General features: G+C 22.2%; 1 protein-coding gene across 1 annotated transcript in view; it reads right to left on the reverse strand.

Annotated features, from left to right (window-relative positions):
* Window positions 1-12348, reverse strand: part of ClC-a (chloride channel protein 2) — a 32717-nt gene that overhangs the window by 7782 nt on the left and 12587 nt on the right. Inside the window, exons 3-5 of the mRNA XM_011505165.1 lie at window positions 10309-10482; window positions 9079-9166; window positions 2621-2913 (exon numbers count right to left, since the gene is read on the reverse strand). Of these exons, the coding sequence (XP_011503467.1) occupies window positions 2621-2913; window positions 9079-9166; window positions 10309-10482 (555 nt within the window). The remainder of the gene's footprint in view (window positions 1-2620; window positions 2914-9078; window positions 9167-10308; window positions 10483-12348) is intronic.

Consider the following 12348-nt stretch of genomic DNA (forward strand, 5'->3'; position numbering starts at 1 on the left):
GAGTACGATGATTAAAGCTAATTGATTATAGCGAGAAATTGGTTGATATTCTCTATTAGAGTTTAGATAGAATGAAAAATAAATTGTCTTGACCTTGAAGTAAAAAAGGTTTATCGTTTGTATAGTGCTCGGCTTCTATTTTCAATCAAATTTATTTAATTAAATCATTGTCTATTGATAATACAATCTGAATTTGACACTATATATCAAAATAAGGATTACCTTGACGATGTTCACCTATACAATCAGTGTTTTTTTTAAATTTATTCTACAATATCAAATTAAAAATTATTTACTTATTCAAATACTTATTGTAAATAACTTATTAAATATAAATATAAAACTTACTTGTACTTATTTTCTCGTTTTAAAAGTTCTTTCTTTGTATAGCTATTTTTATCTTTAATTGTATGATTTTAACCACGAATATTTCTAATGCTTAATTTTAATCAATAGTATCACTATACTTAGTTTTTTTTAAATTAGTAATATCATTGAAATTAAATAAATCTGCGTAATGTAATGTATGGTTTATTGTTTTTACTCATCTTTAAAAAATATAGATTATTTTCAATATTATGCTTAAAAGTCGGTATATCACGAATTGCGATTTTTATACATAATTTTAATTCAATTGTTAATAATTTACTAATTACTTGTTTCTTTTATTTTAAAGTTTAAATTCTATATAAACAATAAAATTTTTAAATTACTTTTATTAACATGTATGCAATCATTAATTGATAAAAGATTTTATTTATATAAAGTCATGATTATTTCATTGAAATTTAGAAATTTAATTAGAAAACTACAAATTCGAAGATATAATATCTATTATTAAAACATTATAATAATTCAAAAGGAATATCATTAAAATTAAATTTTATATTCATTACATTCTCTAGTCTTTTATATAATAATAAATCATTTTTATACTTGATTTTGTATAAGATATACAAATGTGTTTATTATTTAGAAATTTTCATCTAATAAAGTTGGCATTTCTTGTTTAGATAGGTTATTCAATAATAAATTAATTATAGAATTTTTATAATTAGTTCATTTTATATGAATTTTCTATTTAAGCTTAATATTTAAAATATTGATAAGATGCATATTATTATATAATTTGAAATAAATTGTTAGATTAATTTATTATTTTTATATTAATTATAAATTATATATTTTACTTTATAGATTTATCTCTCAATGGAATTATATTTTCTTTAATAATTACAAAAACTAATTAATTGCACAAAGTGCTTTTAAATTTGAGCATTTTAAAAAGTTAAATTCTTCGAGGAATACCTGTCCTAATACTAAGAGAAATAATATTTTTATTTAAAGAGTAAAATTTGATATTAAATAATTATATGAAAATACTTAATCTAAAAATTTATTCTTAAAAAGTTAAAATAATTGTTTAAAAAATATTTTTATAAATAATAATATATTCTGAATAATTAATATTTTGAAAAACATTTATTATTGTATTTATTATATTATTAAAGAATATGCACTTTTTATAAATATTTCAATTTTAAAATTAGATAATTAAATAATTTTAATTTCATGTATTTCTGTTAATTAAAATATATTTATTAAAATTTGTTTCCGTGCATTAAAATAAATAAATTCTCTGTAAAATATTAAAATGAAACATATGTTTGAGAAATTCAAGAATGTAAAGATTTACATAATAAACATTAACTTGTATGTATTTTTAATACTACTTTTTTAAAATTACAATATAGCTATTGTTAATAAATATATAATTATTTGTTGAATTAATAATATTTTATAAATAAATATCTATGAAATATAATATTAAATGATTTTATGAATTATATGAATCGATAAATAATTATCGATATTATAAATTGTATATATCATAATATAGTACAATAAAATAGAGAAAACTCTTAGATATATATTTTTATAAAATTTATTTAACATCATTTTTAAATGGATTTTTAGTTTTATAAATAATAAGATTTTGATATTATTTTTTTATATGCATAATAAAATTCAAGAGTTTTATTTATAAAAAATTTGTACTGATAAGTTAAATTCGTATTTATAAGTTTTCTATTAATTCAACAAGTGTTATTTTTGTAAAATATTTTTATTTACGTGACTCACATTATTTTTCTAATATTATAATATTAATTTCAAAACACTAACGTCAATATTATTAATAAAGTAATTAATTATGATTAAAAAATTTAATTGAAATTACTAAATTTTGTATGTAAATTTGTGATAAATTGTAAATTACTATTTTACCAAGTTTTGCTTATACTAACATATTCGATTTAAGTATAATTCATTTAATTATTATATTAAGCTATCACTGTTTATCGATTCACATTACGAAAACATTATCAAGATTAATCATTATATTATCAAAATTATCTATTTTATTACATTAGACATGTTTGTTTAATTTATAGAACTTATAAATACATTAAATTAAAATATTATAATAGTAATGAATGTATTATAAATATTTGTCTAAAATGAGTTTTTTGTGTTTATACCATTCGGATAAATTATTAGAAAAATGCGACAAATTTTATTGATGTTAGTGCAATTAGAAAAAGCCGGATTAGAAATAAGGCACTGACCGTTATTACACATGGATATGCCTCGATCCATGGCATAGCTGATGAGAGCCATTATGATTCCAAGAAGAGCGAGAAATACCCAGTCTTCGCCAAGTCTTGCACCCGTGTGTTTCCATGCAAATGCCAGCAATGTCAGAAATTTGCGACAAAGCGGACCATGCCTTGATTTGTTGAACTCTTCTGTCCGTACCTTGTCGATCGTCTTACTGGGGGATTTATCGTGGCGTAGCTTCCGCGCCTCCGCTTTTGCGTATTCACCGAGATCCTTCGTATAGCGGCCATACATCTGCGCACCCACATCGTTTAACTACTCTTGCATCCTCGTCTCTTGCTACCTTTTTTTTATCTCCACATACCAACCATCTACCATGCATTCTTTATACACATATACAATTAACTTGTACCCATGAGAATTTTCTCTTTATCGAACAAGGCAAAACGCGAAGAAGACATTAATCAAGCTTTTTATAATATTAAATATAATTTTTAGCACTCAAACTCTTTTGATATTATTTTATATCGTTATTTTTGTTAAAATGGAAGAAAAGAAAATTAAAAAAAAAGTTTATTGAAGTGTATTAGTTCTCAAACAGGAAATTTAATCGCAAAAATGATTGTATACAGAAAATCTAATTTCCCATATGAATTAATATTTAAAAATTGATTGTATTGATTGTATTTTGGATTTTTCTATAATACCACAATCTATCTTTTTATTGCTTGTTTTCATTCTTTTTATTGCTTTTTTAATTTCTTTTAAATAAAATTTGCAAATGCAAATATAGTTTTTGAAAATTTTAATATTTTTGAAAAAAGAAACTAAGAATATATTTGTGTAGTAGTTTCAGTTTTTTTTTTATGTGTTTATTTTACGAGTGCAACAGCACGCAGCAGCTTCATTTTACCAATTCCTTAAAAAGTTTTTAATTGATATTAATTACAGCTTAACCTCTTAATATTATTTAGCATTGAAAATGTATGTATATACATTTTCATACAGTTTTCTTAATATTTATAAGAAATTTAATTGATTAATTCATTATGTAAAATTTAGTATTATTCATAAGTGATTAAATAAATCAATTTTTGAAGTAAAAAGAAATAAAACAGGAACATCGATCTTTTTATTCTCGTACTGGTTTGATTATTTCCAAAATCGTATCATTTAAACATCATTCTCAACTCCTACATACAAATTCTTTATTATTTCTATTAATTCCTTAAATAATTGAGAAATTATGGAAAGTGAGTTAGTTATAAATGCATTCATTCACTAAAGCTTCTAAGAATTAGTATTATGTTTAAATGTTTAAAACATTAATGTTTAAAACAATATTTCTGTTACAAAATTAAAAAAATTCAATCTTAATTTCATCTATTTATGCATGTTTAACAAAATACTAATTATTATCAAATAAAATTGAAACAAATAAAAATACAACTTAAATGTAATATTTGAAAGCAAAACATGGTAAAACATATATTATCGAGAAGTAACTTTATGGACATAATGAATTTTATAAACTAAAATATGATATAACATTTTTTTAGTATCCATATAAAAGCTTAAGTAATAAATAATAAATAATAAAACAATAGTATTAATTAAGAAGCAGAAATTCTTTTTAAAAGTATAAAAATTTCTCGAAACATGCATAAAATTTGTATAAATAACAGAGCACATGCGCTATAAATAGATGTATTGAGGATCTGATGTTTATTATATAGTAATTATATTTTCACTAAACTGTGAATGTCTATTTATAGATATAAGATAAATCGATTTTTGTTCGAATATAGCTGAAAAATATCGTGAAAATCTAATTTTGTTATAATTTATTTGAATTGAAAATATTAAAGCAATTGTATAGTTTTAATTGCTCATCATAGATCAGAAAATTAACCACCCGAAACTTACAACGTATCAATCGTTGCACACAATAAAGGACCTCCCCGGCAAAGAAGCGTTGTTCTGTTTTGGGGCCCGTCCACCTCGGAGAAAAGGGTCCTGTGCCCACAGCTGCAGCCCACCCTTATCGCTGTGCATCTCTCTCGCGACTGTCAAACGCCGGTGATCTACAAGCAACAAGTACTGCGAGGCTAGCTGTGGTTTATCGGTATTTTGGCAAGCCCCGGAAAAGCCGTATTTTTAGTCGCCCACGCTCCCACCCTTAAAATCAAACTTTGCCCTCGATCAGAGCTGGTCTTGAATCTACATCTGGATTTAGAGAAAGAGAGAGAAAAAGTGAAGAAGGGGGAAGTGTATATTTAAGAACGAGAATTAATAATCTAGGTCTTCGATAATTGTATCGATGAATATAAAAGTGTTTATTATTTACATTAGACTTATGATAGAAGTGACAGAAGAATATCAAAATATTAGTACAAATATTAAAAAATTGTCATCGATATATCGCAACCGTTATTAAGAAATGTATTTATTTGTAATAAGTCATATAGATAAGCTTCGATATTAGCGTTCATAATGAGAAGAAGAGGATGTAAATTTATGTAATTTACACGATTACATTATGAGTATAATATTATGCGGAATCTTTTTTTATGTTGCTTTGGACTTTCTATTTAAATATAATAATTGTATTGTTTTTTATTTAAATTTAACTCCCAATATTTAAAGCCTATATTTTACATTTTAAATACGAAAAATATATTTGTAATTTTAGTATTTAAAATTGAAATCATTATTGAGTCATACAAATTTATAATTCTAATGTACGTTTTTTTTACTTTTCATAATGTAACTACAGAATATCTTTTAATTGTGTTTATCTTTATTTATTTAAAAGTTTAATTTTATAATGTTATAAAATTAAGAGTAGAATATCTAAATGTTAAATCATATTTTTGAAAATGTATAAAACTTTTATGTTAATTCATAAAAATTATTATTAAAATCGAACTTTTTGAATTTGTATTAAAGTACTTAAAGTCTATAAATAATTATTAATATTTCTTTAATATTATATATTTAACTTATTATTTTGTACCCAATATCAAATAAACTATTGTTTTAGATGCTATAATATGTTAAAATAATAATTAGAAGAAAAAGAAGAATAATTATAATTATGAAAATACTAATAACAATAATAACATTACCACACAGAAAGTAATTAATGTTAATTATTTTTTTAAGGTATTTTTTTTTAAATGTACATTTTGTATAAAATCTTCTATATACAAAAGATGATTAAATACTCAGAAAATGAATCATCAAAATTGTTTATAAAATAAATACAAAGTGTAAATTATATTGATTAAACATTTAGTCATAAAATATAAAATTTCTCGTAAAATAATGTAATTTTTTCGTAAGTCAATCTTATGAAATATATTAAAATTTAATATTTAGTTTTATTCTTATACAAAAGTTTACCCATTTACTTAAAAAAATATCTGATTTGGCTAATTTATTTTTTCTACAACCGCTTACTCAATAAATTCATACAATTTAATAAAATATATTTTTTTATTATCTGGATCTTTTCTTCTTTATTATAAAATTAATGAATATTTAAGAAGATGTAACAAAACAACATTTTTATTAATTCAATTTAATTACACTCTATTAAACTGTATTAACTAGTATTTTATTTAATTAATTAAATTTAATAATAGCATTATTTTGTATGGTTAAAAAAAGAAATTTCGTATTTTTGAAAATAAAAATATATTGCTTTTTGATTTCAGATACAGAATTACCATACTTATATAAGAAGCTTATTATTACCATATTTTACTTGTATTAAGTAATAATTTCAATATAAATTATAACTGTTAAAAAACTTCTATTATAAAGAGAATTTTATATATTTTTTCATAAATTGATTATAATAAATAATATAATAATAATAATAATAATAATAATAAAATATAATAATTTTTTCAAAAATATAAAATTGCTGTTTGAGTTTAAATATATTTAGATGAACTTTTTTATTATATTTTCATCTTATGGTTTAAATAAAAATTGAAAACATAATCTTATTAATAATATTTATTGTACAAAATTCAATTGATAAAATGAATGAAAGAATTAAGATCAATTTAAGTAAATAAACTTAATCCATAATATAAATATACGTATTTTTTAATTTGTTACTTTATTATTTAATTATTAAACAGTAAAAGAAATTAACATTTTTTTTTAAAAAATAGAAGATTTGCATTAAAAAGAAATAGAATTAAAATATCATGTAAAATGCAGAATATTGTACTTCATTATTATTTTGAAAGTCTATATTATCAAAAATGAAAGTCTGATTCTTATAAATAAAATTAAATAATTAAAAATATTATACAGAGAAAATAAAATGTAAACAAAAAATGTTACTTAAATAAAATATTTCTTTATTTTTATTCGGTATATAAACAAAATAAATTGTATAAATAGAAAGATTTATGTAAATATGTAATTAAAATTAATTGTAAAAAGTATAACTAATTATTAAAAATATAAATTAGAGTATAACTAATTGAATAACAGATTAATATTATAATCTCGGCGATATATATAAGCGATTTGGCACAAAAGACCAACGGTGATTTCCACACGGAGCACATCAGGCACGTTTCATAAGTTTTTTAAGGTAATTATTCAAAGATGCATTGAGTTATAATGAGTTAATAATAGTATAATTTCATGTTCTGAGAAAATTTTTGATAGTTAAATAGATGCATGTTCATTCCGTATCTTCCGAATATTTTTTTTTAAAAGTCAGAATTTTCAAAAGTATGATTGTTTCATAGTTATTTCCATTATTTTTGTGATAATTTGACTTTTAAATACTAATTACTTTACTAATAACTATAACGTAATTATATTTATTGTTATTTCATTAGTTGAATATAGTAATAATTTAAAACAATAATTGAATTTTTTAAAAGTTTTCTAAAGCTTCTTTTCAATTAAACATAAAAACGCAATCAATCAGCTAATATTTTAGCTGATAATTAAAATTTTATAGCATTTTCATAATATTCTCATATCAATATTATGAATTATAAATTATTATAAATTTTCGTCACAGTATAATGTTATAATATTTATTAATGTTATTATGTCACAGTATAATATTTTTAACTAAATGAAAATTAGTCTGTGATGATAATTCTATACATATTTTTGTTTTTGAGAAACATATAGAAATTTTTTAATTCAAATTTCCCTCTAGATATGACAGTTTTGAATGGGTTATTCAAGCTCTTTCATTGTGCTCGATTACTTCAATTTTTCGTCCTGCAATTGTAAATTTATTGATACAATGTGAATGCACTAAAATTTGGATTAAACTCATACGTAACACATATATATATATAATTATGTTTAATGATACCAAATGAGACAATGAATAGAAAAAATCCCTTTACAGTAGTACAGTAATTTTAAATGTATTAGGTTTCATTAGTTATTATTTTTAATTGCTCATGATTCCCCGTTGCCTAAATATACAATATAAAGACTATTATTTGATTTTATTAATTATTATAATATTTTACTTATTATTTATATTCATACATACATCCACACACACATTATATATATATATATATATATATATATATTTAATGATTTTATATTATGATAAAATATAAGTTTCCATTGAAATTATTTGTATACTGTTTCAAAATAATATCTTTAATACGTTTTTCATTATGTATATACATTTCAAATAATTGTTAATCAAATATTTTAATTAAACATACCAAAATTATGAATCTAGATCTGATCAAAATATTTACATGCTATACATTCTAATATGTCTAATGTTCTCACCATTTACTATAATTGTCTCAAGTTAAAAAGTCGAGATGTCAAGAAACTTTTTAGTGAAATAGAACAGCATTAGTATAAAATAATGAGAATACTTGCATATATCAATATTTGTTTTATGGTATTAATCTTATTTTGTACACTTCTGTATGTTTCGAAACCATGTTATCATATATGAAATTGAATATCATTTTGATATTATTTTTTAAAATATATATATAATTAATTAATGAATAAATTTCAAATATTGTTTTTTTTTCAATATTTTGGGTAAAAATGTTTTATTTTGTATTGTTATTAAAAATATAATTGTATGCATTATTATGTAAATAATTAATATATATGTTCCAACTTTGTTTTATTATATAATATTAGCCTTAATTACACACATTACTATACTCAATTTGTAATGATAACGTATAATTATATTTTTTTCTATAGCTCGAAAGAAAGATACGTATAAAAGTAACTATTTCTTGTAAAATTTAAAGATAAAATAAAAATAATATACTTGAAAGATTTAATTCTTTAAAGATCCTAATGAAAGTTTAAACATATTCGTGCTCTAATTAGTTTATACATTAATATATTAAGAGAAAATTCATAAAGCATAAAAGTAGTGTTTGACTTAAACAAATGTTAAAACAGGATCCTTACATAAGTGTTGAGAGAATCGAAAGGATCGAATTCTTGTTGTTCATCATCGACGACAGATGGAGGACAAGGGTAGAATGCTTGTGATGGTCTGTTAAAGGTATGCACATGTTAATTTTTGTATTACATAAAAATTTTTTAATAATTTAAGTAATGAAAAAATAAAAAGACCCAATAATGAAATACAAACATCAGCAGTACAACTTAACATCGATTTCAAAACAATGTAAAAGTTATATAAGAATTACTCAATTATCATATACACTGTAAAATGGTTAATACTAACTATGAAATTTGATAGTCTAATTTATATAAAATTATATGGATACTCACTATTAATAAATTTAAGCTTACTCAAAATTAAAAAATAGCATATTAAAAACTTTTATATAAAAACTGTTAAAACAAAAACTAATTATTTTAATTTTGAACTCTTAATTTAATTTAGATTTATACAATAGTAAATAGTTTCAAATAAGACATAATAATAACTAATAATATGTTCAATTTTTAATAATTAAGATGTTATATTATTTCATAGTTTAAAGTAAAACAATTAAATGTATATCTTCTTTATATTGACTTATCAACCTAATTTTAAAGTTCGTATTAAATTCTGAATTTTTTAAAACTAAATTTATTAGAATGTTATTGATTATACTTTTCATATTACCTTACGAGCGATTTACTTTTATTATACTGAATGTGTATTCTATATATTTTCTGTATTTTTATATTTTTTATAATTTTTTGAAGATTTTCATATTTCCCGCAGTTTATAATTTCAATATTTATATTTTCATTGACAAAAATATTACATTACCTAAAAAGTCCCAAACACATTAACCTCTTCTTTCATTTATGTCACCTCATATAAAGCTTGTTTAACAAGCATTTTAATTCATTAGTTGATAAATATATTATTTAAATCTTAACGATAAATAAAAAATAACTATGATTATATTTCATATATTTATTAAGAAATAAGAAATAAGTAAAATGTTAATGGGGCTATTGAATGATTATTTTGTTTTTACTTATAAAGTTCTTGTCCAAAAATTTAAAATAGTTATTACATTTTGTAGAACAATATAGCTCACGCAGGAAGAGGTTAATCAAGACCTCTTAAACTTTGTATAAAATGGTTGCGTCAGTAGACAGCTTTAATAAACTCAGATTGTCGTAATAGTCGTTATTTCCGAAAAATTTAGGAGTGGCCGCGAATCGGTCTACCTGTTCTTTCGATTCTCCTTGAACTTCTCCATGAGTCTTGAGAACTCCTCCCACTCCTTATCGATCTCGTCCTCAGTACCATCTGGGTGGAAATGCAGAAGACTTTCTTTAGGTGGTTCTTTCTTACTGGGACCGTGGTGATGAGCCATCTTCTTGAGGCCGATCTTTTCGGACCTGTGAGCCCATGACATGATTGTGACGTTGGAGCCAGGCTTTCAAGTACATCAGTCGCACGCTATCGGCGACATACGCAACTCTGAGACTGAAGTACGGAAGCATCGTTGAGATCCCGTAGAGTCGCCAATTGTGTCGAGGCTCATTAGTTGCACATATGCACGCGCTCGTAATGTTCCCCCGAAGCATAAATTGGATCGACCAGGAAGTGGCGACTGGACACCTAACACTGACTGTAAGTTGAGACACAACCTCGCACTTGCACTGTCGACTGTGTTGCACTGTGTTTGCCTTGTATTTTAACAAGCGCAGAGATACTTGATCTGATCTTCATAGCATAACGATTATGTCTTTATAAAACAGTAACATCTAACTTTCGATTGATAAATTTATTAAATATTTTTAAATAACTTTCTTTATAATATATATTAACTAAGTTTATCTCTTGTATCAGGACCGATATAAAATTATATTCTAAATTAGATTATGTTTATTAGAATGTTCAACTGTTATTGTTATTTTATTTTCAACGTATTAGTTTCATATAAAGTATTGCTTTAATAAAGAAATTTTTTATTTAGTAAAATATGTTATTAAAAAAACAATTATACTGTTCATTTGGTATGAAAGATATTGATTAAAAATAAAATGTTTTAAAACTTTTTTATAAAATATTATGTTTGATATTGTATAAAATTTATTATAAATTATTTTCTTAGTAAAACTTAAAAGTAAAAAAAGTTTTTTTAATAAAAATCTTCATGTTAATATAAAACAAAATTTTTATTTTTGTCATTTTTAAGAATAAAAATACTTATACAAAACTTGATGCTGTTCAATTAGAAATAAAAGATATAAACTATTAGGTATTGAATAAGTATGTTCGCATACTATACTTTCCTCCATAATTAACAAAATTTTAGAATATTGTGGATATAAATGCATATAAACATACAAAATGAATATATGAACTATACGAGTATTAAATATTATGTAAATATAATCTAAATATAAGTATAATGAGTATGTGAAGTTTAAGCATATAAAAGTACAAGAAGTATTAAAAATATATTAAAATCATACGCAAAGAGGATTTTATCATTGTAAGCCAATTATGATGTCGGAGCCTGATATCTAGAACATTAAAATATATTGTTATTCAAATAGCAATATAACTGATATTTGATTTTAAAAACTTGAAATGTATTTTGAGCGACGAATTGTTTATAAAAAATGTAAGAATTAATTGGATAGGTGTTGCTGTGACATGATTTCTAAAAGGCACGAGGTTTGTTGGGTCGACAGTACGGAAGTTGCTAGATAATGAACGACTTCCTTTGACGATAGCTTACAGAAAGGCAACTTCACAATTACGAGTTATCATTGGTCAAAATTAATTGGTAATTCGAGTGGTTGTAATATAGTAATTGACAATACTAAGTTGTCAGATAATGACCAGTTTGCTTTTCATGTACCACTAATGCTTCTCTATCTTTTTTCAAAATTTAATGACACAATAGAGATCATCACCTCAAATAGTAATTTTTATGTTCAAGAACACAATAAACATTTTAAAATTAAATTTACTATTGAAATTTACTATTGAAATTTACTATTTTACTTTGCTAGTTTTTTATAATAATTTTCGTACTTACTGAATACAATTACTATGCAATAAATAAATAATTAATGTATAATCTTTAATATATTATGGTATTTAGGTTTTCATAAACTGTTTTTAAGTCTCTAAATATAAATGTTAGAAGAATAAAAATTGATTTGTTTGAATATCTTTATATACGTAGTTACTCGTTTCTCTAAATATAATCAGACTTTTATTTATTCATTTTAATTATAGGAATATTT

The sequence above is a fragment of the Ceratosolen solmsi genome, unplaced genomic scaffold (assembly GCF_000503995.2).
Source record: "Ceratosolen solmsi marchali unplaced genomic scaffold, CerSol_1.0 scaffold9, whole genome shotgun sequence".
NCBI classification, from domain to species: domain Eukaryota; kingdom Metazoa; phylum Arthropoda; class Insecta; order Hymenoptera; family Agaonidae; genus Ceratosolen; species Ceratosolen solmsi.